Source organism: Rhamphochromis sp. 'chilingali' (assembly GCF_963969265.1).
Source record: "Rhamphochromis sp. 'chilingali' genome assembly, chromosome: 11".
NCBI lineage: Eukaryota > Metazoa > Chordata > Actinopteri > Cichliformes > Cichlidae > Rhamphochromis > Rhamphochromis sp. 'chilingali'.
The window spans coordinates 38269342-38293896 of NC_137938.1; the positions used below are offsets into that span (position 1 = coordinate 38269342).

General features: G+C 44.4%; 1 protein-coding gene across 1 annotated transcript in view; it reads left to right on the top strand.

Moving 5' to 3' along the window:
• The first annotated feature begins 707 nt into the window (after window positions 1-707).
• LOC308405270 (collagen alpha-6(VI) chain-like) overlaps window positions 708-24555 on the top strand; it is a 42339-nt gene continuing 18491 nt past the window's right edge. The window contains exons 1-23 of the mRNA XM_080895776.1: window positions 708-834; window positions 986-1093; window positions 1608-2195; window positions 3107-3664; window positions 6669-7277; window positions 7604-8161; window positions 8396-8947; window positions 9218-9790; window positions 12157-12726; window positions 13604-13962; window positions 14615-14693; window positions 15412-15554; window positions 16042-16134; window positions 16743-16796; window positions 17338-17409; window positions 18865-18891; window positions 18998-19042; window positions 19896-19949; window positions 20161-20223; window positions 21546-21611; window positions 23010-23063; window positions 23222-23257; window positions 23336-23398. Of these exons, the coding sequence (XP_080751902.1) occupies window positions 744-834; window positions 986-1093; window positions 1608-2195; window positions 3107-3664; window positions 6669-7277; window positions 7604-8161; window positions 8396-8947; window positions 9218-9790; window positions 12157-12726; window positions 13604-13962; window positions 14615-14693; window positions 15412-15554; window positions 16042-16134; window positions 16743-16796; window positions 17338-17409; window positions 18865-18891; window positions 18998-19042; window positions 19896-19949; window positions 20161-20223; window positions 21546-21611; window positions 23010-23063; window positions 23222-23257; window positions 23336-23398 (5415 nt within the window). The 5' untranslated portion in view covers window positions 708-743. The remainder of the gene's footprint in view (window positions 835-985; window positions 1094-1607; window positions 2196-3106; window positions 3665-6668; window positions 7278-7603; window positions 8162-8395; window positions 8948-9217; window positions 9791-12156; window positions 12727-13603; window positions 13963-14614; window positions 14694-15411; window positions 15555-16041; window positions 16135-16742; window positions 16797-17337; window positions 17410-18864; window positions 18892-18997; window positions 19043-19895; window positions 19950-20160; window positions 20224-21545; window positions 21612-23009; window positions 23064-23221; window positions 23258-23335; window positions 23399-24555) is intronic.

Sequence of the window (24555 nt, forward strand, 5' to 3'; positions counted from 1 at the left end):
AGCAGGGATTTCAGAGTGCCCGTGTGTAGCGCTGGAAACCAGTCACGATGTGTTTCATCCATTTCATTGGCAAGTTTTTCTGCAATAATGCCAAATAGCAACTCTATAAATAGAACATAGTTCTGCAAAATCACTCATTAGGATGTTTGTTCTAATTTGTTATGACCCCAGATCACATCGCAAATAAAACTACCCTCATGATGCTTCCAGGTGGGGAAACAATGAAAAGATAAACTATTTTCAAGCTTATTCTCCTGCCGGTTGTGCGTCTGACGTTACGACCACACAGCAAGTATGTGTTAACTGTGTGCTTTCTCTCCTCTTTCGCTAGCGCTTTGTTTGGCCCAGAAATATGGCGCCTCAACCAAAAATCCTGGTCACACCCCCTCCCGTGACATCACGCTCCAAAGCCTATACATCGGTCATGTGATTTGGAGGCGCCGGCATTAACAGCAATAACCTTCATTCCATTTCCAGACTGGAACAATAAACCTCGTGTGTGAAATCTGGAAATGCCCACGGTGTTGATTCAAATGCGCTCTGGGACAACCACAAGCATCGGCTGTTACTCACATAAAGATGTAAAGTTGGTCCCGAGCTACAGGAGGAACCATTTCATTGGTGGAGGGGTGGGGGGGAGGGGCTCACTATGTAATATGTTCTGTTTTAGAGTTCACATTAACTGTTAATTGTAGCTAGGCTCAAAGTGTTAATGCTAGCTTATTATTATTTTAGGGAGGCAGATGCCAGCCCATGCTAGCCCTGTAGATCCGCCCGTGGGCAGAGTCACAGGAGAACGTTCGCTCCAAAAACGTGCACGGCAGCACGGCTTAGGTTTGCAAAGCTTCATCTGGACAAACGACTAGACTTTGTGAAATGAACTGATTAAAAAATAAAGTCACGTCATTATGCGTGAAAGCAAGTTCACGTAATTTATAATGTCTACAATGTTGTTGGCACTCTTTCCGTCTTGTTGCTGGTGTAGGAGGAGAGAACTACGTGAGCGGTCCCAACATGACGGGGAGGGCAGGTCTTCTCTTCAGCCTCATCACAGCGGCACTCTTCTGTGGCGTCGCTGCTCAGACAGTCAGAGGTCGGTACTTGAACGCAGCATGCCGGGCTGTGTCTTTGAAACCTGAGTTTAGATACAGGATAATCCAGGTGCTCATGTGCTTTTGTACATTTCATGTGATTGCTTTCAAAGACAAACTGTTAACTATCAGGGGCACGGTGTTGCTTCCAGACTAAAAAGTCTATTTTATCCTTTCTAAAGGAATTGAGACACCAATTTAATTCATTTTTCTGCTGATATATTTCTGTTTACTCCATTAAAGTGTGATATTTTTCCGTTTTTCACAATGGTATAGCATCCAATAGTAAGCAGCAAAAAACCAAAAACAAATCATGACTATTTGATTCCTCGGTGAGCTCATAGCGTGTGCCGTAGAGGGTTAGTGGGATTAATAGTAGAGAACAGGAGACAGAACATTTGTTTCATGAGTTCATCACAATTAATGGAGCTTAGTTGATAATGTTATTCTGGGACTGTGTGTCATCTCCCTGTAATACTTGTGTATGAACACTGATTTTCTTTTGCTGCTATCCAGAGTGTGAAAAGGTCACCGTCGGTGACATCGTCTTCCTAGTTGATGGCTCGTCCAGCATCAATGATAAAAGCTTTCAGGAGATCCGCACATTTCTCCGCAAAACCATCCAGGGCTTTGAAATCGACCCCGACAAGGTTCAGATCGGTTTGGTGCAGTACAGCGATGATCCTTATCCAGAGTTCCAGCTGACGGATCACAGGGACAAGAATTCCCTGCTGGCTGCAGTGCAAAACCTTGCCCACCGAGGAGGCGGCACAAAAACCGGCAAAGCCATAGACTTCCTCCGGACGGAGTACTTCACCAAAGAGGCCGGCAGCCGAGCCGAGCGCCGTGTGCCTCAGATTGCTGTGGTCATCACAGATGGCAAATCAACAGATGACGTATTGGAACCTGCCAGGAGACTGAGGCAGCACGGCGTCATCGTGTTCGCCATCGGGGTCGGAGAATTCAGCAGGACACAGCTTATAACCATCGCTAACTGGCCCTCGGAGCGCTTCGTCCTCACCACTGTCAGCTACCAGAAGCTCCAGGACCAGACCAACAACCTGCTGAAAACGGTCTGTCTCAGTCTGGAGGATCAGACGCTAGGTAAAGAAAGCTGATTGGTTGATACAGTGATCTCTTTATTGCACGATTAATTATATCTAAGAAGCACCTGAATACAGTTTTGACACAAGAATCAACAGAAAGCTGAAAATGCACATTTTGCTTGGTCCATCCTCAGCTGTGCCTCTGAGCACTGTGAGGTGGTGTCATGGTCCTGGGTCTGTTGACCCAGTGTTTTGTGTTCACTTGCGTTTTTCGTCATTTGGTGTTATTATTTATGTTTTAGGTTCCTTGTGTTTATTCTATAGAACCTAGGTTGTTCTGTTTAACCTTTTAGATTCCCCTCGTGTCTTGACTCCTGTGTCTCCTTCTGTGTATATTCATTTAGTTGTATGAGTGCTTGCGCCGTGTTTCTCCTTGTTTGATTTTGTCATGTTTTCCTATGTTCCCCAGCTCGTCTTGTCCTCTCTCTCTCGTGCTCCTCTGTGCTCTCTCGCCCCTCCAGTCTGCGTCTCTGTGTGCTTCCCGTTTTACATTGATGGTCTCCTGTCGCTGTACGTCATGCTCTGTTCGCTCTTCCCCTGTCTTGTTATGAATATTGGTCTCAGCTGTGTTCCCCGTGTGCTCCCACGTCCCTCGCTGTCTTCTGTGTAATTATGTCAGCGTCTCCCTCAGTTCCATGTCACATCCTCCCTCATGGTTGTGTGCCTCTCCCTGTTTTCCTGGGTCTAGTATTAGTAGAATTTCCCAGTTTAGTTTTGTATTGCCTTTTTCCGTTCAGAAAATAAAGTTATATTTTGAGTTCACGTCCTCTCTTCCGAGAGTTCGCATTTGGGTCCTCTCCAGCCTGCGCACAGCCAGTTCATGACAGGTAGTAGATCACATGAGCGCTAGGCTTGTTGTATACTGAACATGAACTTGTACTAAAACACTTTTGCTTCTGTCTTCCTCAGCTTTGGTCGACAGGTTTGCAGATGTTTTCTTCCTGGTGGACAGTGGAATAGCTTCTAATCAGTTTACCCTGTTTAGAAATGAGCTTTCCAGACTGTTGAATCGACTGGAAGTTGGAGCGTCTGGTTACCGTGTCGGCTTGGCCCAGTACGGTCAGGACGTCAAAGTTGACTTTCGTCTCAACACTTATCAAACCAAGCAGCAGATCGTGACCGCTGCTCGACGTTTCCGACTGCGTTCACAAACAGGCCAACCACAAAATCTTGGACAAGCTCTGTCCTACGCTAAAGAGAACTTCTTCACTGCTGAGGCAGGAGGCCGCGCACAACAGGGAACCCCACAGTATTTGGTTGTAGTGGCTGGAAAAGACTCGGATGATCCTGTGTTTTGGTCTGCTGAAAATCTGAAAGACGAGGGGGTAATTATTGTGGGGATGGACGCAGGTGCGACAAAGGCTGCTCTGGACCGCTTTGCCAGCCCTGGCTATATCTTTGATTCTTCAAGAGTAACTCTGCTGATTGACCTGCTCACGGCCCGGAGAGTGGAGACTGTCACTAAAGGTGAGAAAGCCGCCATCAGTTCATCATCATCATCATCAGTAACTACACAGCAGTGTTTCTGAAGCAGCTATAAATGCAACGATGGTTTATTATAAGTAAGCCAGAGTTTTCCAGAGGAAGCAGTCAGATCATCCCAACTAACGATGCAGAAAGTCTCCACAAAATCATCTGAGGGTTTTTTTTTTCAACGTACCTTTGCTCTTTTAAAACGAAATAGCCGTTCACTGTAGTTTAAGACCCGTTACTATCAACTGTGATCCAGGTGTGCAAAAACCTGGATCTGGAACATGTCAGCCTAGCCTTTTCACTCGCATGTCACAGTAGACCATAAAAAGACTCAATGAAGGAAGGAAATCCACCATTTCTGTTCTTTTATTCATGGAGGCTAACATTTTAATATTTTGCTTAGGTTTTATGCTTTGTTTGGTGAGTGAAACTCAATCATGCCTGAAATCTGCCTGCAGCATTATCAGGATTCAACTTTATTGTCATTACACATGAATGAATACAGGAAAACAAAATACAGTTTGCATCTAATCAGAAATGCAAAAGCAGTAAGTGCAATAGGAGCAGATTATATACAGATATGTGTAGGATAAAAGATGGAAATAGTTATGACAGATTATGTACATATAAGTTAAGTATACAGATATTTATATTGCTCTACAGACGAGCAGATATACAGATGTGCTACATACAGTATATACAGATGTGTCGATGTGAGGTAAACTGATCTACAGAGTGGTATGAGTATATCTACAGCAGTGGGAGAAGACTATAATAGTGAACAGTGTACTCACTATACCAGAGACTATTCTATGTCAGTGTCCCAAACTGTAGCAGTAACCAATGTAAGCATATGGTGAATGTTGAGAATGAAATTATCAGTGGGAAGGATAGGAGGAAGGTGGAGTGTAGAGGTTTAAGTGAGTGTGGATGGAAAGGCTCAGCGGCGGACTGAGTTCAGTAGGGTGACAGCTGTGGGGAAGAAGCTCTTCCTAATTTTACGATATAAATATATATTCTAAATGCTTATTTTCTGTTTATATTGTTTTATAGAGTCCAGTGCAGGAAAACGCCCCTGTGAGTTAGACTGTAGGCCAAAAGTCACAGGGTAGACTGCACGTCTTGTGCAGAAAACAGGAAGTATAGAAAAAGTGGAACTAAGTAAACTGAGTGTGTGTGTGACGTGCAGCAGAACTACATAACCATGCTGGCTTGTAATGCTTTCAGACCTAAGCGTGTGTGTTCGTGTGACAGGTCTCCATTTCCAGAAATATACAATAGAGATCATTTTTCGAACTTGACCACTCTGAGTCGTAAGTCTTTCTTTGTCGCCAAAAGAATTCAAAAGAACAGAATTTAATAATTGGTGCCTGTGACCCGGATTCTTTTGCGGCTGAGAGGACAAATTATTCTTTTAGTCTTTCCAGACTAAAACCAGCATCAAGCCTTCACCTGCTGGTTTTAGTCTGAAGGCTCCTGTAGCGCCTTGTGGAGGACAGGAGCTGGAAGAGTTGATTGGCAGGATGAGAGGAGTCCCTGAGAATGATGCGTGCTCGGCATAGATACCTCGTCTTGTGGACATCCTCAGTGGCAGGAAGTGGAGTCCCTGTGATGCATTGCGCAGCTTTCACCACCTGCTGCAGTGCCTTGTTGTCAGCAACAGAGCAATTCCCACAGCACACTGTGACACAGTTGGTCAGGATGCTCTCTATCACTCAGTGGTGGAAGTTACTCAGTATGACAGCAGACAGGTGTTTTTTCTTCAGTGTCCTCAAGAAAAAGAGGCACTGATGGGCCTTCTTGACCAGGCTGGAGGTTGTAGTTGAACAGGACAGATTCTCAGAGATGTGGGTCCCCAAGAACTTGAAGCTGGACACCCGGTCAACAGCTGTGCCATTTATGTAGATGGGGACATGGGTGTCTGTCTCCTGTCTCCTGAAGTCCACAATGAGCTCTTTGGTTTTGCTGGTACTCAGGAACAGGTTATTGTCAGCGCCACACAGCTTTAGTTCTTCACTGTAGCAGACTCACCTAGGTCTGCAGTCAGAGGAACGGGCTCGGCACACAGCAGAGCAGTTATACCCTGACCTAACATGCTGGGGTCTGTTGGTCAGAAAGTCCATGATCCAGGTACAGGTGGAGCTGCTGATTCCAAGATCCACAAGTTTGGTGATCAGCTTGGAGGGAATAACTGTACTGAATGCTGAGCTGAAGTCAATAAACAGCATTCTTGGATAAGTATTTTTGTTGTCCAGGTGTGAGAGTACACAGCGCTGTGGGTACAGCATCCTCTGTACTCCTGTTGCTTCGATTGGCAAATTGGTGAGGATCCAGTGTGGGGAGCAAGCATGCCTTGAGGTGTGCCAGGACCAGTTGCTCAAAGCACTTCATAACTATGGGCGTGAGAGCAACAGGGCGATAGTGGTTCAGGCTAGTTGGTGATGAGTGTTTTAGCACTGACACGATGAAGATGGTCTTGAAGCACGCTGGCATGTCTGCCTGGGCAAGCGACAGGTTAAAGATGTCTGTGAAGAGCCCTGCAAGCTGCTCTGCACATGCTCAAAGCACACGTCCTGAAATGCTGTCATCAGGGGGTAGGGTTTCTTTTTCTTTGTTGTCATTAACAAAACGAGCATAGAAGTCATTTAGCTCATTGAGGAAGGACAGATCCATGGCTGTCTGTGTGGAATTGCTGGGCTTGTAGTCAGACATGGCCTGAATGCCCATCCACATATGTTGTGAGTCAGAGCTGACAAAGTGTTCTTCAGATTGTAGCTGTGCTTCGCCTTCTTGGTGCCCCTCTTCAGGTCATCCCTGGACGTACTGTAGGTCTGAGCATCCCCTGATCTGACGGTATTGGTACGTGCCTTTAGTAGAAGCTGCACTTCCTTATTCACCCATGTTTTCTGATTGGGGTACATGTGACAGTCTAGGCTTCAGATTCATATCACATACAGTTTCAGTTGGGTTGACTAAACTGAGTCTGCTCCTTTCACAGATTGCAAAACAGCTAACCAGGCAGACATTGTGTTCATTGTTGATGAGTCTGGAAGCATTGGAGAGGAAAACTTCAGGCTGATACGTAATTTCCTGCGCTCGGTCATCAGCAGCCTGGAAACTGGTCCATTTAAAATCCGAGTAGGCATTGTTACATACAACAACGTGTCGACTGCACACATCTCCCTCAACTCATTCAGAGACAAGGCAGACATTCTGCAGTTCATCAGCTTCCTGCCTTACCGTCAAGGTGATAGACACACTGGAGCTGCCCTACACTTCACCCTGAAAAACATCTTCACTGAAAAAAAGGGCAGCAGGGAGGATTTCCCGAAGGTAGCGGTGGTAATCACAAACGGTAAATCCCAGGATAATGTGGAGGAACCTGCGATCGCTCTCCGTCGAGCTGGTGTCACAGTTTTTGCTGTCGGAATCAAAGACGCCAATAAAGCCGAACTGCTCAAGATGGCATCTTACCCCAAGTTCGTTTTTACTGTGGACAGTTTCATCAAGCTGAAACCCCTGAAAGAAACTCTGCAGGCAACCCTGTGCAACACCATCTTCCAGATCGGGGTCCAGGACAAGGAAAGTGATGCAGAGACTAAAGAAGGTTTGAACTAAGCTTTCCTGATAAGTTGCCGTTAGTTTTCCCTGAGAAATGTTAACTTTTGTAGTAGCATTATTGATGCAATGCTCTGTGTTAGTGTTAGAGGTATGTCAAGGTGGGTGACTGGATCTTACCTGATAAATTTCCCAGATAAGAAAAAAGAGTAAGAAACCGCTCATCCATTATTAAGTTATAGTTGTTCATAAGCAGCCTGTAAAACATGCTGGGTGTAAACATGGTTTCTCAAACATTTCAGACTCTGAATGTTCAGTTCAAACTCGCTTTCTTTGACTGTGTGAGAAGATCTAACTCTTTGTTATTCTCTTCAGCATGTGATAAAAAGGACCTGGCTGACATTTTCTTCCTGATGGATGACTCAGGGAGCATTGAAAATGCAGATTTCTCAGACATGCAGAAGTTTATCATTGAGTTTCTTCATACCTTCCGTATTGGGCCAGACCATGTTCGCATGGGTCTTGTTAAATATTCAGATTCCCCCTCTCTACAGTTCGACCTAACACAGCACTCAGATGCTAAGACAATGGAAAAGGCTGTGAAGGAAATCTTTCACAAAGGAGGTGGAACAAACACAGGAAAAGCACTGTCATCCATGAAAGGACATTTTCAGAACGCAAAGACGAGCCGTGGCTACAAAGTCTCCGAGTACCTGATCGCCATCACTGATGGAGAATCCCAAGATAAAGTTAAAGATGCTGCAGAAGAACTGAGGGCGCAGGGGGTCATCATCTACGCCATCGGGGTGAATGCCTCAAATGATAATGAGCTGAATGAGATTGCTGGAGATCCAAAGAGAAAGTTTTTTGTCAGTAATTTTGATGCCCTGAAAACCATCAAAAATGACGTCATCAGAGAGATCTGTTCGGAAAGTGAGTTAAATTAAGTTGGGCTTTGCTTTGTAGCACACATCATTGAGATAATAAGAGGAGAGGATAGAGAACAGGACCATAAACTATTTCAAAAACTTGATTAGATGTATACATGATTTCCTCTTTCTTTTATGGGACTTTCACATGTTCAAAATTGCCAATTCTAGATTTAGGTAGGGAAATAACTGTAAAAAGAGAAAACCACACTAACCTCTATTTGTTTTTCATCCACAGCTTGTAAAGACATACCAAGCGACATATTTTTCTTAACTGACAGTTCTGAGACTATCTCTGCGGAAGACTTCCAAAAGATGAAAAATTTCATGAAATCTGTCATTAGCAAGTCCAACATTGGACAGGATAAGGTGCATGTTGGTTTAATGCAGTACAGCACCAACAGACGCCTGGAGTTCGACCTCACCACACACTACAACCTGGAAGGAATGCTAAACACCATCGATGTTATGGAGCAGATGAACGAAGGCACTCTCACTGGCAGGGCCATCACAGAAGTCTCACAGTATTTTGATGCAGCCAGAGGAGGGCGGCCTTGGATGAAGCAGTGGTTGGTCGTTCTAACAGACGGTAAATCCCATGATAGCGTCAGAGAACCAGCTCATGCTCTGAGGGCCAAAGGAGTGGTGATCTATGCCATTGGAGTGGATAAGGCTAACAAGCAGGAACTGTCGGATATCAGTGGCTCATCGCAGAGGGTCTTCATTGAGAATACCTTTGATGCATTGAAGGAACTAGAGACCAAGCTGGCCTTGAAGTTCTGTGAGAAAGGTAAGAGAGGCTGTTTAAAACCATCTGTGATGTGTGACTGTCTAAAAGGTACAACCAAAGGTGGAGTCTGTGGAGGTGCTAAATCATTCAGTCAATTAACTCAAAAAGTTTTTAATATATTAAACCCATTAATACCTCAGCACAAATGGTTAATGATTGATTTGGTAAAATAAAAATGACTTTTAAAATGTTTGTTTTGCTATTTTAGTTTTTATTGTGACAACAAAAAGTTCTGTTTTTGCTAACCTCCTCTCTTTTTCCTTCATCCAGATTGTAAAAAGACAGTAAAGGCTGATATTATTTTTCTGGTTGATGGTTCTGAAAGCATAAAGAAGGAACAGTTCAAAAGTATGCACACCTTTATGGCTTCAGTTGTGAACCAGACCACAGTTGGTAAAGATCTGACTCGTTTTGGAGTCATTCTCTACTCTGACACACCCAAATCCAGCTTTACTCTAAATGAAATTTACTCCAAAGGAAAAGTCCTTGAAGCTCTGCAGCAGCTGGTACAACCACAAGGAGGCACATACACAGGTGCTGCTTTGGCATACTCGCTGCCGTACTTCAACGCTGAACATGGTGGTCGGAAAGAAATGCCTCAGATTCTCATGGTGATCACAGATGGAGAAGCTCGAGACTCTGACAGACTGAAAGCAGAATCTGATGCTCTGCGACAAAATGGGATCACAGTCATCAGTATCGGAGTGCAGGACGCAAAGAGGGACGAGCTGGAGACCATGGCTGGTGGTGACACATCCAAAGTTTTCTTTGTCGATAATTTTAAGGATTTGGAAACTCTGTACCAGAACATTTCTTCTGTCATCTGCAATTCCACTAAGCGAGGTAAGAGTGTCCCAAAGGGAATTATTATGCTCCCTTTAGTTGTCTTTGAGTCAGTTCAGTTTTATTTATATAGCAATTACCTCAAGCTGCTTTATATATTATATTATATTATTGTCACGATCCTGGGTCTTATGGAGGACCACAAGAGCCACGAGCATCGAAATAAAGATTTCTGTGCTTAAATAATGAATTGTAGAATAAATTTTGTATTTGTGGAGTCCGAAACGTCATCAAACAGCCCTACTGTCAGGGCCCTGGGTCTGAGCGACCCAGGATCCCTGGGCAGTCATGGACTGGTGATATTATATGTATTTTTGGTAAATGGTAAATGGCCTGCATTTGTACAGCGCTTTTCTAGTCCATAGGACCCCAAAGCGCTTTACACTACATTCAGTCATTCACCCATGCACACACACATTCACACACTGGTGATGGCAGCTACATTGTAGCCACAGCTGCCCTGGGGCGCACTGACAGAGGCGAGGCTGCCGGACACAGGCGCCACCGGGCCCTCTGACCACCACCATGTATTTTTGGTGTTGCTGCTGCTCTTCTCCATGCTTGTAGATGTGAGTGTGTGTGTGTATATGGGTGCAGGTGTGTATGTACACTGGTTTACAGGCGCCTTCAGGCCTGGTGGGTGTTGCCCGGCTAGGGGACTGGCCACACCCGAAGCTACACACCTGCTGCTGATCAGGGCTCGTCGGGGGAGCTACTTAGGAGAGTCTTGGAGCTCCCACCGACGCGGGATCATTCCATGAGACTCCATGTTAGTCATCCAGTTGAACTGAGTTAGTGTGTATGCCCGCGGTTATATGTGTCCTGACAGCTGCGTCTATTGTGTCCCCAGGAGAAGTGTGGAGCGCCAGACAGCAGCCAGCACGAGGGGTGCTGAGACATGGGAGCGGAGAGCACTACAGACACAAAAACATGTGAAAATATAAACAACCAGACTATCAGCAGAGATTTAAGTACTTTAGGACCTCTGTGAAAATCATTGACAGTATATATCACAGAATTTAAGGCCTTTATAATCACAGAGCATACAGAGAGGTCTGTCCAACCAATCAGAGAGCTCCTTACATCCCACGGTGTGGCTAATTTGAATAGCCGCACGATTTTTAAAATGAAGTTGTTAATCCAGCAGCTAATCCCGGAGCGAACAGGAAAGGGAAATGGATTTTGAAATGCAGTTTATTAAATTGGAATTCCAAAATGAATTTACAAATGCAGAATTTATTCTACAATTCATTATTGAAGCACAGAAATCTTTATTTCGACGCGCGTGGCTCTTGTGGTCCTCCACAGGGTCTTTTGACCCAGCGTTTTGAGTTTTAGTTTAAGCCCTTCAGGTTTTCTACGTTCATTTTTTTTCATGCCTAGGTTGTTATACTTCTTTGTTATTAGATTCCCCTTGTGTCTTACTCCCCTGCTAAGTCTCCCTTGCCCTTCATGTGTTTCATGTCTGTCTTACTTTGTCAAGTTCAGGTTGTCATGTCTGCGTCTTATGTTTCCTGTTTTATTTTGAAGAGGTCTTGTGTTCCTGTGTTCATCGTGTTCAGTTTTACTCTTCCATGTCGTTATGTCGTTGTGTTCATGTGTGTCAGCTGTTCCCCGTGTGTTCCCACTTCTTCTTAGCCTCCTGTGTGTATTTAGTCTGTGCCTTCTCATTCTTTGTCGGATCGTCTGTGTTGTTCCCATGCCAAGTCCTGCGTTCAGGTTTTCATACATCCTCATCATCATCCTCATCATCATCATTGCAATGTTTAGAGTTTGGTTTTCTATTTGCCAGGGTTTTTCATAGTTCGTGTTTCCTTTTGAGTTTACCCAGTTTAGGTTATTGCTTAGTTTGTGTTGTTTTCGCCCTTTTATTTTGTACTGTTCTGTCTGCTTTAATAAATGGTTCATCATCAGTTAAGTTTGAGTTTGAGAATGTCTGCACCTGGATCCACTCCACGCAGTTTGCCTTGGCAAACTGTGACAATTATAATATTATATTATATTATATTATATTATATTATATTAAGATAAGATAACCTTTATTAGTCCCACACGTGGGACATTTGTTATATTATATGATATAAAATAATTTCCCCTAGGAATCAAAGTATTCTGATTCTGATTAATATATTATAATAATTATATAATATATGTATGTTTAATGTTTCCCAAGTTTTTCATTAATGTCTAATTTTTTGGTCAACCCTTCTTCCGGTGTCACAATAGATACAAAAGTCTAACCAAAGATGGCATCAGGTTGTTGGTTGGCTGATTGATGGAAGCCTGACGATGCCACAGTGTTAAATTCACAGCACAGTTGTGTTTTAATGGCATCAAATGTCTCTTTCTTGCTTTTTCTTTGGCAGTTTGCAACCAGACAGACTTGGTCTTCCTACTCGATTACTCGAGCAGCATCAACGAAAGCCAGCACACAATTATGTTAGACTTCACAGCAAGTGTGGTGGACAACTTTAATGTCAGAAAAGAGTTTGCACATGTCGGACTTGCACAGTTCAGTGATAATCCTAAACATGAGTTTTACCTTAACACGTACAACGACAAGACGAAGCTGATTGAGCATATCCTTAACATGAACTATAACGGTGGAAACACTAATCTTGGAAAAGCCTTGGATCACATTAGGGACTACTTTCATGAATCAAATGGAGGCCGCACAGGTGTTCCCAAGAACCTGGTGTTGATCACAGATGGTAACTCTCATGATGACGTGGAGGATGCCGCAGAAGCGCTCAGGAAAATGGGGGTTACAGTATTCGCCATTGCTGTTGGAGATGTCTTTTACCTACAGCTCCTGCAGATCACTGGCACACCAGAGAAGGTCTTTGATGTCGAGAACTTCGACAGCTTGGCAAATATCAAGACAAAGATCATTGATGAAATCTGTGACACTGTGCCTGACGACGAGCCCAAAATTGGTAAGTTGGAAAAAAGAGATGTACATGACTAGTAATTTCATAATTAGGCGAACAGAAAATCTTTGAGTGAATCCTTTAAAAGAGAGACTAAACCAAGACAGTCAGAAGATCCAATTTCCATATTTTAAATGGTGACGTAATGTGGGGCACCATTTATAACAGCAACTGCTTTCACACCACATAGTTCAGGGGACAAGTATCCACAGCTGGACTGGCCATCGGGCATACCGGGCAACTGCCCGATGGTGATTTTTCGTTTTTATGGGGCATTTTTGTTTGTAACGGTGTATAGAGTGAAAGGTGGTAGCCTATTGGTCATGATTGACTCTGGGCTGGACCAATTATAGCCAAGAAGATTGATGCACCCTCCCCCTTTCTTGGGCAACGACTCTGAAAGCAATCTTATCGTAGACAAAGAGAAGAAAATGGTACTGAGGTGAAAAGGAAGCGATTTGTCCCGAACTTCAGCTACAATGAAAAAGACACAAAGCTGGAGTTATTCTGTCTTTGCTGCACAGCTGCCTCTTCTTCTCTCATTCTCTCCCCTCTCTCTCCTGTTTCTACTTCAATCATGAAACTGATCAATGATCAGCTGATCGGCTTTTCTCTCTCCTTTGTTTATCGCCCACTTTGCACCAGAAAGAGGAAACCAGTGGATGTCGCGCTAAACAACAGCAGCACGTTTAAGCTTGATCAGCTGTTGTTAGAATTTATTTAATATTAGTTTCTAGTATCAGCTGATGTTTGCTGGAGCCACAGCTGTAAAGCTGCTGGTCATGATGTCGGTTTGGTTATGTGGTGAGAGGGAAACATGAAGATGAAACCAGCAGATGGTCAAAGACAAATATCCTTTCCCTGCTTTTCTTCCCATGTTCAGATTGTACCATCGACGTTGCAATAGGATTCGACATTACTGACACAAGTGGATCCAACAACATGCTGATCAGTGACCACATCCAACACCTGGAAGAGATTGTCCATCATATTTCACATATTTCAACAGAAGAAAACTTGTGCTGCACTGGCGTCCCCCAGTCCCCGGTCAAGACCCAAATCGCCTTCCATTTGGTAGACAGTGATGGCAGGGCCTTGTATGATACAAATTTTGCAGACTTCAGTGAAGACGAGTTGAAGAAAGTCTTGAGCTGGAAGTTGTCCCAGCCGACCTACTTTAACTCTGAGCTGCTGAATTTCTACAAGGAGAAGTTCAAAACCAAATCCAAGGCTACTGTCAAGGTGAGACATGTTTAGATGAGTGCTGTCAGCGTTAATCTCGTTAAAGTGATGTTAACACCATGACTGCAGCAAATCTCTGTTAGTGAGCTAGCGCTAGTGAGCTGCACGGTGCTAACACGTTAATGAGCTAACCGCACTAACACGTTGATGCCGTGGGGTGATCTGCGGTAACTTGCTAAGGGAGATTTGCCGCTTTAATGTGGTTATGGCGTTAAAGTCATTTTAAGGAGATTAACGCTGGCAGCCCTAGTTTAGACCTTTCAGAATCCTTCAGTTCTCATTTTCACCATGAAATTATCCGAGTAACTGAATTGATATCCTGTGTTGCTAACATGCAACGGTGCTATTTTTCATCTTGTTAAAATTTAGCACATAAACTGCAGCCGTGGCTGTTGGGTAGCCAAATACTGCACACTACATTCAATTACATTAATTACTGTTACCCAGCATGAAGACTGCTAATGGTAAAGAGCTTTGTTTATAACACGGGAGTATATGGGGACTGACTCACTGCTGGAGCCTCTAGTGGACATTAGAGGAGCTGCAGTGTTTAGCGCTTCTGCTATGACTTCATCGTTCAGCCCTGAACATTACCACTTCATGAGGCATCATCCACATTAAACTGTCGGACGTGGTTTACTCTGTCGTTTAGGTCTTGATGATCTTCTCTGATGGACTCAATGAAAACGTCATGAGCCTACAGCGGGAATCAAAGCTGCTGCGAGAGTCTGGTAAAAACATGCATTTACTAAGATCACTTCATTCCCAACTTTGCTTCTGGTTTTCTCATTGTGTCATCTTTACTTTTCATTGCTCATCTTAATTGACATCCCCATGCACTTTGATCTGATGTTAGCACACAAATTCTTCAGTTATTACATTAGATGTATGGGCTAGTGTCCCATGTGTGTCCTAAAACATAAAAACGCATGCTTTAATTTTAATTCTGGGCTACGAGGAAGTCCCGTGGAGCAGAACAAGCGGAAGCACAAGAACTTTCCTAAACAACCAGGAAAAAGTGGTTTGTGTAGAATGACAGAGAGCTGAAAGAACTGAATATAATACTAGTGCAACCCCTCGGCCTCTGAGGAGACACACCTAAGATATCAATTTCCTACGTCGTCTTGTTCTCAAGTTATTACATCCGCAAGATCTTCATCAGACTTGCTGTGGCTCTGAGGTCACTGAGATTCAAACTAAGCAAAGATTTTAATAGAAGCAGCTATGATATCAATTTGAAGCTCGAGCTGTAGCGTTCACATCAATGCCTTTTACAGCTGAGGGGTAAGAAGCACTTGGATCACCATCAGACTGGATCCATCTAATCTACGAGGAGAAGTTACTAAATATTTCTAGACCTAATCAGTTTGCTTGATTCAGATCCAGTGGAAATGTACGTGCACTGTGTTTGTGAAGCCACGCCGTTCCAGTCTGTTGTCCTGTCTGCAGGAGTCAGCGCCCTGCTGGCCGTGGCTCTCAGGGGCACTAACCACACTCAGCTACAGAAGGTGGAGTTTGGCCGCGGATTCGGGTACACCGATCAGCTCATAATCAGCATGCCGAGCATCGGCAGCACCATATTCCAACAGATTGTAAGTCAGTCCCATTGCTCATGAGTGCGTTTCTACCTTTTCTAAATGACAAATAAAGCAAGTTTTAATCTTTAGTCTGAGTAAAAAGGAGCCACGTTCATGTTATTCATATAATGTAAAAAATGTGAGTGAATTTTATTCAGAATAACCAGTAAAGGAGTCATGAGGTGAGATAAGAGGACCCAAGTGCAAAACATGCGGGTAGGTTGAAAGAAAAGTCACGTAAGCAACAAAGAAATCAAAGGGACAATAATCCCATCAGCCATTCAGGAGGCGGCTGACGGGAGGATTGTGATTGGACCAGTTCCCTGTTTCCATTTTTCCTGCTGACATAATCGTTCCTCTTAAAGTTTATAGCGAGTAATATTTTGATGAGTCCTGATTCTCTGAAGACAAAAAGTTCAGTAACCGACGTTTGCCTCTTAAAGATCTTCACAAAGATCGTGCATTGTTCATGTATGTCCTTCGCCCCCTCGTCTGACTGCAGAGCACCGTGACAGCCCGGGAATGCTGCGGAGTGATGTGCAAATGTTGGGGAGACAAAGGCCCCCGTGGTCTTCCAGGCCCACGAGGGGCAAAGGTGAGTGTGAAACCCCAACTTTACACCAGGAATGTTTCACTATAGAACACAGAGAACATATCTCACGTTTCAACTGCAAAAATTCATCATTGCATGAAACTGAGCAGCAGGCCAGAGGTCTGGACTGCAGGCGTGCTGATGCAACAGATGCATTCTGCGCTTTAGCATCATCCCACTCAAACATGAAAAACACGTCTGCACGGAGCAGCTGCTGCTCTGATACCTGTGTATAGCTTTCAGCACTGACGGAGCCTGTCCAGATGTGCCAGCTGCCAGCTCCACAGGGCGGATGCTCCCTCTCCCACAGACCCATCCACACATGGATGGGTCTGACCTGAGATCAGTTTCCACTGTGCCTCAGTCCATTTTAAACGAGCTCCTCTCTGCACGATGGAGCTTTAACCTGTTCATGTGGACGGCAGCCGGAGCTGCTCTGGTGTCCATGACACGATTGTCCAAATATCATAAACTCTAATAACTAAAATATCATTTTAATATATCACGTTACTGACCAGCTGCCACTTAATCTAATTAGTTGTGAAATGTGTCCTGAAGGCTTTTCCAGCCCTTTGCTTTCTTTCTGATGGTTCTGTTTGCTTTATAAACAGGGTGAGGAGGGAGAGCGGGGTCATCCGGGTTTCCCGGGAGAAGAAGGAGTCAGTGTAAGTGCTTCTTCTTCATCCCACCACGAGCTCTTTCCGCTGTAAATGAGACACTCGCACAATCTACATTTTCAGATTTTCAATGTAAAAATTTCCAGATTGTTTTATTTTATTCAGTTATTTGTACATAATGTTCTCTGCTTTTGCACAGTCGAGCAGCGCGTCAGCACACGTTTCACTGCGTGTAACTATGCATGTGACAAATAAAGGATCTTGAACCTGATTAAAAAACTTCAAACCTGAATTCATTTCCATTAAAAAATTTGCTTTTAATTATTTATTTTGAATTTTCTAGTTTGTAGTTTGTGTTCTTCTTGTTAAAGTTTAAAATTCTTGTTAAAGTTCTTTTTTCCTACAATTGCCAGCTGCTTGCTCCTGTTTATGGGGGCTACCTAAAAGCAGTTGGCAATTACATTTTACTTAAATGCAGATGTATTATTGAGATAATATTCATATAACCTGATAACTGAAAGATGGACCTACAGGACGAAGCAGACTGAGAGCTCGAACCAGGTGCGCTGACTTTGCTTTTGTGTTGCAGGGCGAGCGCGGTCCTCCTGGACTTCCTGGACTTCAGGGGATCCGGGGCTGTCCTGGAAGCAGAGGACAGAAGGTACGCGATGTGTCATACTTCTGAGAGGAGCACTGCTGAAGTCTGATCATTACTCCATCACGTGGAGAAAATGACGCTGCAGTCGAACAGACGAGTTCATGGAGATGTTTTTCATGTCAGACTGTGTGACGACTGATTTTTAGCATTAACTTTTGTTCTTATCATGAAAAACAAGAGATAAGATAAAACTTTCTTAATCCCTCGGGTGGGTTCCTCTGGGAAATTCGGTTTCCAAAAAAGCACAGCACCGACAGAAGTAAATACAATGACATGTATAGATAAAATATACAAAGGGGATAAATAGAATAAATAGGAATAAAATAAAAATAAAAATACAAGTGAATTGCACATTTCAAGTATGGAGTCTATTGCACCGTTGACTATTAACAAAGGTATTGTACAGTGAGGTGAAGAGGCACTACAGCTTAGTTGTTCCCCCCTCCTTTGTCCCCCTGTCTCCCCTCCCTCTCCCCTCCAGAGAGGAGTTAAACAGTCTGATGGCGTGTGGGACAAAGGAGTTTTTAAGTCTGTTAGTTCTTGTCTTGGGGAGAAGCAACCTGTCACTGAACAGACTCTTCTGGTTGTTTATGGCCGTGTGCAGAGGATGCCCAGCATTGTCCATAATGTCCAGCAGTTTCTTTAGTGTCCTTTTCTCTGCCACTGTCACCAGAGTGTCCAGCTTCATGCCGACCACAGAGCTAGCCTTCCTGATCAGTTTCTCCAGCCTGCATGAGTCCTTCTTTGCTGTGCTGCTCCCCCAGCACACCACAGCATAGAAAAGTACTCCAGCAACCACCGACTGGTAAAACATCCTCAGGAGCTTCCTGCAGATGTTAAAAGACCTCAGCCTCCTGAGGAAGTACAGTCGGCTTTGGGCTTTTTTATACAGGTGCTCTGTGTTGCATGACCAGTCCAGTTTATTGTCCACCCACAGCCCGAGGTACTTGTACTTGTTGACCACCTCCACCTCCTCCCCCTCTATCTGAACTGGCAGTGGACCTTCTCTGGACCTCCCGAAGTCCACAACCAGTTCCTTAGTCTTTGAGGTGTTGAGTTGCAGGTGGTTTGTGTGACTCCATGCGACAAAGTTCCTCACCAGACTTCTGTACTCCTCTTCCTGATCATCCCAGATACACCCCATGATGGCTGTGTCATATGCAAACTTCTGAATGTGGCATAATTCAGAGTTGTAGCAGAAGTCAGAGGTGTACAGGGTGAAGAGAAGAGGGGACAGCACAGTTCCCTGTGGTGCTCCTGTGCTGCTGACCACAGTGTCAGACGTGATGTCCTTCAGCCTGACAAGTTTGTTTATAGTTTGTTATAAATATATCACACAAATATTAAATATATCAGACGTTTAATCGAATCCAAATAACTGAAAGATTCCTGTGAAGCCGGGCTGAAAAAGTCAAACATGAGCGCTTTAACCATTAAATCTGCTGTTTGTATCTGCAGGGCTACCGAGGCCTCTCAGGCAACAAGGTGAGTGACCGAGGTCTGCTGACACTGCTGCATTTATTGGAGAAGTGACAGTTTATCATAGATTGAGCAGTGAGACGTAACAGCTGATTCTGCTCCAACGCTGCAGGGGGACGACGGGGAGGATGGACTGAACGGCATCGATGGCGAGCAGGTATGAACATCTGTGACTGAGGCCTTCTGATCACTGACGCGTTGCTAACACTGTTACTTTTTCACTAACTAGTAATCTAACTAATAATTATTTCTATTGTTAAAACAAGAAAATTACTATTTTTCAACACACAAACGGTTGAAGCTGTCTTCAGCTTCCCGGGAGCTGCGGGGGGGGGGGGGGGGCTGATGAGGTGGCTCTTCTGTGTTGAAGCCAGAGGGGGGTTTGGTTTCCCTGATGTATAAATCCTGGCACAGTGCGCACTCCGTTACTCTGTGTCGGGCACCTGCAGGCCAGTGGACACACTGGTTTGAGTCAAGGAGGCCCTGGAGTGGCTAACATTAGCCTCAGCTAATGTTAGCTAATGTAGCTAATGACTAACATCAGCTAACATTAGCTAATGTTAGCTAATGTAGCTAATGGCTAACATCAGCTAATGTTAGCCGCTAACATTAGCTGAGGCTAATATTGTAATGATTTTTCTCCTCTTTGTGAAACAGAATGTAGCCTGACAAACATCTGGGCTGAGGCCTTTGTTCCTTGTGCTGTGTTAACACACACCTGAACACAGCTGTGACAGACATGCTGACACCTGCTGATGAGCAGTGAATTTATCATCACCTGGCTCCTGCTGTTCAATATAATCATTTGAATGCAACTGTGGATTAAATTATACATATAAGTTTAAATTAGATAAATGAATTATTACATATGAAAATTATTCTTTATATTAACATTTACACATGCTGTATTATCCTAGTGATTTACAAATCATGGTAGGAGAGTATGATGGTTTATGTCACGTGACTGTGGAAGAAGAAGAGATGACGCGTTCTTCTGGTTTTGTTTGCAGGGAGAGACGGGACTCGGTGGACTGAAAGCAGAACGAGGACCTCCGGGAAACCCAGTAAACAAAAACCACTCAAAGTTTCTTTGCTTCGTGCTGCATCAGCTCTGATCGTTGTTACCTAATGAAACGATTGATCCATTTTACTGTTATTGTTTCTGTTTTCGTTTTTTTAAATGTGTTTTGACTTCAGCTCGTAAAAATGAAGCTGTGAGCTGTTGACCTCTGACCTCTGGGTAGGTTGATTGACAGGCTGAAATATCATCTTTAGGGCATCCCGGGGACAGGAGGCGAGAAGGGGCTGAAAGGACAGAAGGGACTGAGAGGAGACCCGGTGAGTTTCGGTGCTTTCATTTCAGAAAGGTCGGCAGTCACATGGACTTTTTTTCCTAATTATTTAATATGTGGGAGCAGGAGGGGGACGAGGAAGAGGAGGAGGCAGGTCAAGTTCAGGTCGATCAGACTGCTAAAGCAAAATAAACCTTTCATATTTCAGGTTTTTTGTTTTTACAAAGAAAACCTGTTTCAACAGCCTGAATATGAACAATGTCCTGAAATAATGACTCTTTAGTTTCTGCACATATTTTTATGATACAAAGATTATGGTGAAGATATTTGATCGTGTAGTTTGTCTGTGCCCGTCTGATCTGTCTAACAAATACAAATAAGCTGGGATTTATCGAGAGCTTTTCCAGCCTGGTGTGATCACACACTACATTCACTCATAAAACACTTTATTTACAACAATCATCCACAAACGTCGTGCTGCCATAAAAACCCATCACAGAACTCTGCATGTCGATGTTTTCTCAGGATGTTTTTGTGTGTTTAAACGTTTAAATGTCACTAATGTCAGTTAAAACTAGGGCTGTTCGATATAACCATATATATCGATGACAATATAAAAACGTTCTTTCATTTTACGCTATCGTTTGTTTCGTGGTGTCGCAAAATAAAGTGTTTACGGCAACATTTTTTCATGGTTTTGATCACTGCAGTGGCTATATTCATTTCTTAAAGTTCTGTCTTACTCTTATATGTAATATAACCACACTACGGACGCACAAGCGCCTGTTTTTATGCGTTGTCGTTAGCAACAACGACGGTAACAGCATCGCGTATCCGCTTGTTTATGTTCCACATAAACCTTTCACAATAAAGCTCAAGATCCTGTTGAGACCTTTCAAAATAAACTGAATCGCGTGAAAGATGCAGATTATTTACAGATGAGAAGCAAAAAAGAGACGCCAGGTGCTAAAAAATAAAGCTTAGACTCCAACGTTAGAACAGGCTTTTCCCCGCAGCACGCCGTGTAATAAATACTCACAAAGAAAACGGCGCCGTTACAGCTTATGTCTAAAACGTGTCGTTTCATGCATCGGTTAAAACACTCGACGCACAGCTGGAAACACTTCACACAAGTCGAGCTGCCCGAGATTCACAGACTTTACAGAAAATGTTACATTTTTGTGATTTATATCGTTATCGGACGATAAACGTCAGATATCGGGATATGAGATTGTGGTCATATCGCACAGCCCTAGTTAAAACTGTAATATCGGCTCTTTCTTCTGTCGGAAAACCCGACAGCTGATCGCAGCTGGGAAACAGCTGGAAGCTCCACTTCAAGAACCGAACACTGTTTTTGTCTGACAGGGCACCCCGGGTGTCGACAACAACAGACCAGGACCCAAAGGAGACCCCGGCAGCCCAGGGAGACCAGTAAGACACGTCCACATCTTTATGTAAAAGCTGAACGTTAGCCGCCATGATGCCACTAGTTTACCGTAAATTATCTACAGAGACTAAAGCTGATTTTCTTATCAGGCTGTAAACGTTTTTAATATGGACTGCCTCTAAATTAGCACTTGAATGCTCAGAGCACTTCGTACAACATGCCTCATTCACACAAGCACTTTTTCACTCTCTAACATTCACCCTCTGACGATGCATCAGGGAGCAGCTCGGGTTAGTATGTTGCCCAAACCTCCAGTTAGTAGATGACCTGATCTACCTCCTGATCTACAGCCAACACGAGTGTCTATGGAGACTGACTCACTGCTGCCTCTTCTGGGCATCAGAGGAACTGTGCGTTTTTGATACTAAAGTATTTGTTGGGTTTCAGGGGATGCAGAGCCTGTTGTTCACCGAGGATAGGTTTCCAGTCTGTCCCAGAGAGACACACAGTCATTCACACTCATACTCACACCTTCAGAATCACAAGTTAACCTAACGAGCATGCCTTCGGACTGTGGAAGGGAGCTGGAGGACGCGGGGCGAGCATGTGACACCCTGTCACTTTCTTTTCAGAAGAGAGGATGCCATTGGATCAGACAGTCAGTTCTGTTCTTAGCTGACAGGAGTGCGTGGTGTGGTCTTCTGCTGCAGTACACATCTGCTTCAAGTTTAATGTGTTGTGGATTTAGAGACGTTTCCTCTGACCTCTGACATCAGTGAGGTCGTTTCTCTCAGAGATCTGCTGTTGACGCTGCATGTTGTCTTTTCAGAGCTTCCTCTGTAAATGATTGTGTGCAAAGTCCCAACAGATCAGCAGAATAGTCAGACCAACCCGTCCTGTACCAACAACCAGCCACATATACACCTATATGCATTCATTTGGTGCCACGTGATTGGCTGATCAGATATGTGGCCAGTGATTGAACATGAATGTGAAGCCAATACAGAAGCATCCTAACCTGGTCGGCAGGGGGCGAGTCCTCTGGTCTGATTGGATAGAAGTCTATGATAAAAGGAGCGCTGAACACTCTTTGGTGGATTTATGGTTCCAGTTGCTAATTTAAAGTGTTTCTGAATAAAATGTGATTAATTTTACTTTTAAATCAATAAGCCCACCTGATGTACATCACAAATGAGTGAAGACTATATGAGCTGGTCCTGAGTAGCTCACTCAGGATGGCAACGACCAAAATGTTGAAATTACCAACCAGTGACTGACACCATGCAGCCCTGACCTTCTCTGGTGTACGGTCTGAGGAAAGCCAGGCCAAATGGTCACAATATATAATTATAATATTTTGACCAAAGTATATAATTCTGTGGCTGGACGGGCAGAAGGACAGATGGCTGGATGCAGTTATCAGAATGTTTTTTAATCCACAGGGTGATCCTGGTCCAGACGGGTACGGGGGTGACAGTGGACTAGATGGAAACCCGGTGAGATTTCTCAGAAAAATCGTTCTTCTGTTTCTCTCTAAGAGAAGCTGTTTTCATGAAGAGCAGTGATCCTCACACAGAGACTCGGGTAGGAAGGTGCTGCTCTGTGCTGCAGAAAGACTTCAGCATGATGATGGTGACATTTTTTTCTTGTGCAGGGTCGTAATGGAAGAAGAGGTCCCAGTGGTGAGAAGGTAGAAGACGATATGAAGCAGCATCAGGATTATACCGTATATCTGTGACTGTACACAGACGTCTGACTCTGTTTGCAGGGGTCACCTGGTGAGAAAGGAAATCGAGGCCCTCCCGGTATCCCAGGTGCTGCTGGGCCACAGGTGAGAGTCCGGTTCTGTCGTGACGGTCTGCTTTGTGATTGGACGCACGGCAGGTTGACCTTAATTGTGAGACCGAACATATTTAACTCAGAAAAGACGCGACTGCCTCTGCTGTAGTTTAACCCCTCCTCCCCGCACTCAGCCTTCCTCTCACATCGCTGCTCTTACTATGAATGTTGTGGGAACGCTGACGGTCATTCAGAGTGGGAACACCCTCTGGTCAAGTCCTCAGTTCTGATAAAAAGAGTGATCAAACATGCAGCCAGAATTATGCCAGAAGCTTATCGACAGCTACCAAGAGCGTCTGTGAAGAACTTTGAGACATTTAGCCAAATATTAGTATGTTTATTTATATTTGAGCCTGTGTGTGTCACGGTCTGGCTGGCAGACCGTGGGGATGTGGGGAAAGGAGGACCCAAAACGCAGACTCTGCGATGCAAACAGTGCTCTTTATTCACAGTGAAAAACTGTAAACACAATAACTCCCCGTTGCTCCCTTGAACCCCGTGTGCGTGCTTCCCTCCGACGTCTGTGCTCGTGCTCGTGCTCCCCGCTGTTGTGTTTCCGCACACCCCGTGCGTGCTGCCTTTCTGGACCACTCTTCCTCCTGCAGGGAAACCATAGAGGCAGCCGTCAACACTAACCCTCGGCGGGCATATACGAACAACACAGACATATGCTGACACACTAACTTGGTACGATAACTCAATGATCCCGCGCCGGTGGGAGCTCCAACACTCTCCTAAGTAGCTCCCCCGACGAGCCCTGATCACCAACAGGTGTGGCAGGAACTTCAGGTGTGGCCAGTCCTTCGCAGGGCCACACCTATCAGGCCTGCAGGTGGCTGTGCTCCATCCTCCAGCCACACCCGCAGACATACACACGTATACACCCACACCCTGCCTATACATACGAGTGGGACACAGACTAACACAGCATTGTGGAGAAAGCACACATCACCAAATACTAATAATACTAACAACAATAACAACAGTCAAAACTGGTCACGGACCCCCGAGTCCTCCAGAGCCGGGTCCGTGACAGTGTGGATTAGAGAAAATCCATTTGGTGCACGCTAGTGCTGGGCCATATCATACCGTTCACGGTGATACCGGTGTAATGTTGGGCAACGATAAGAAAATGAAACATGGCGATAG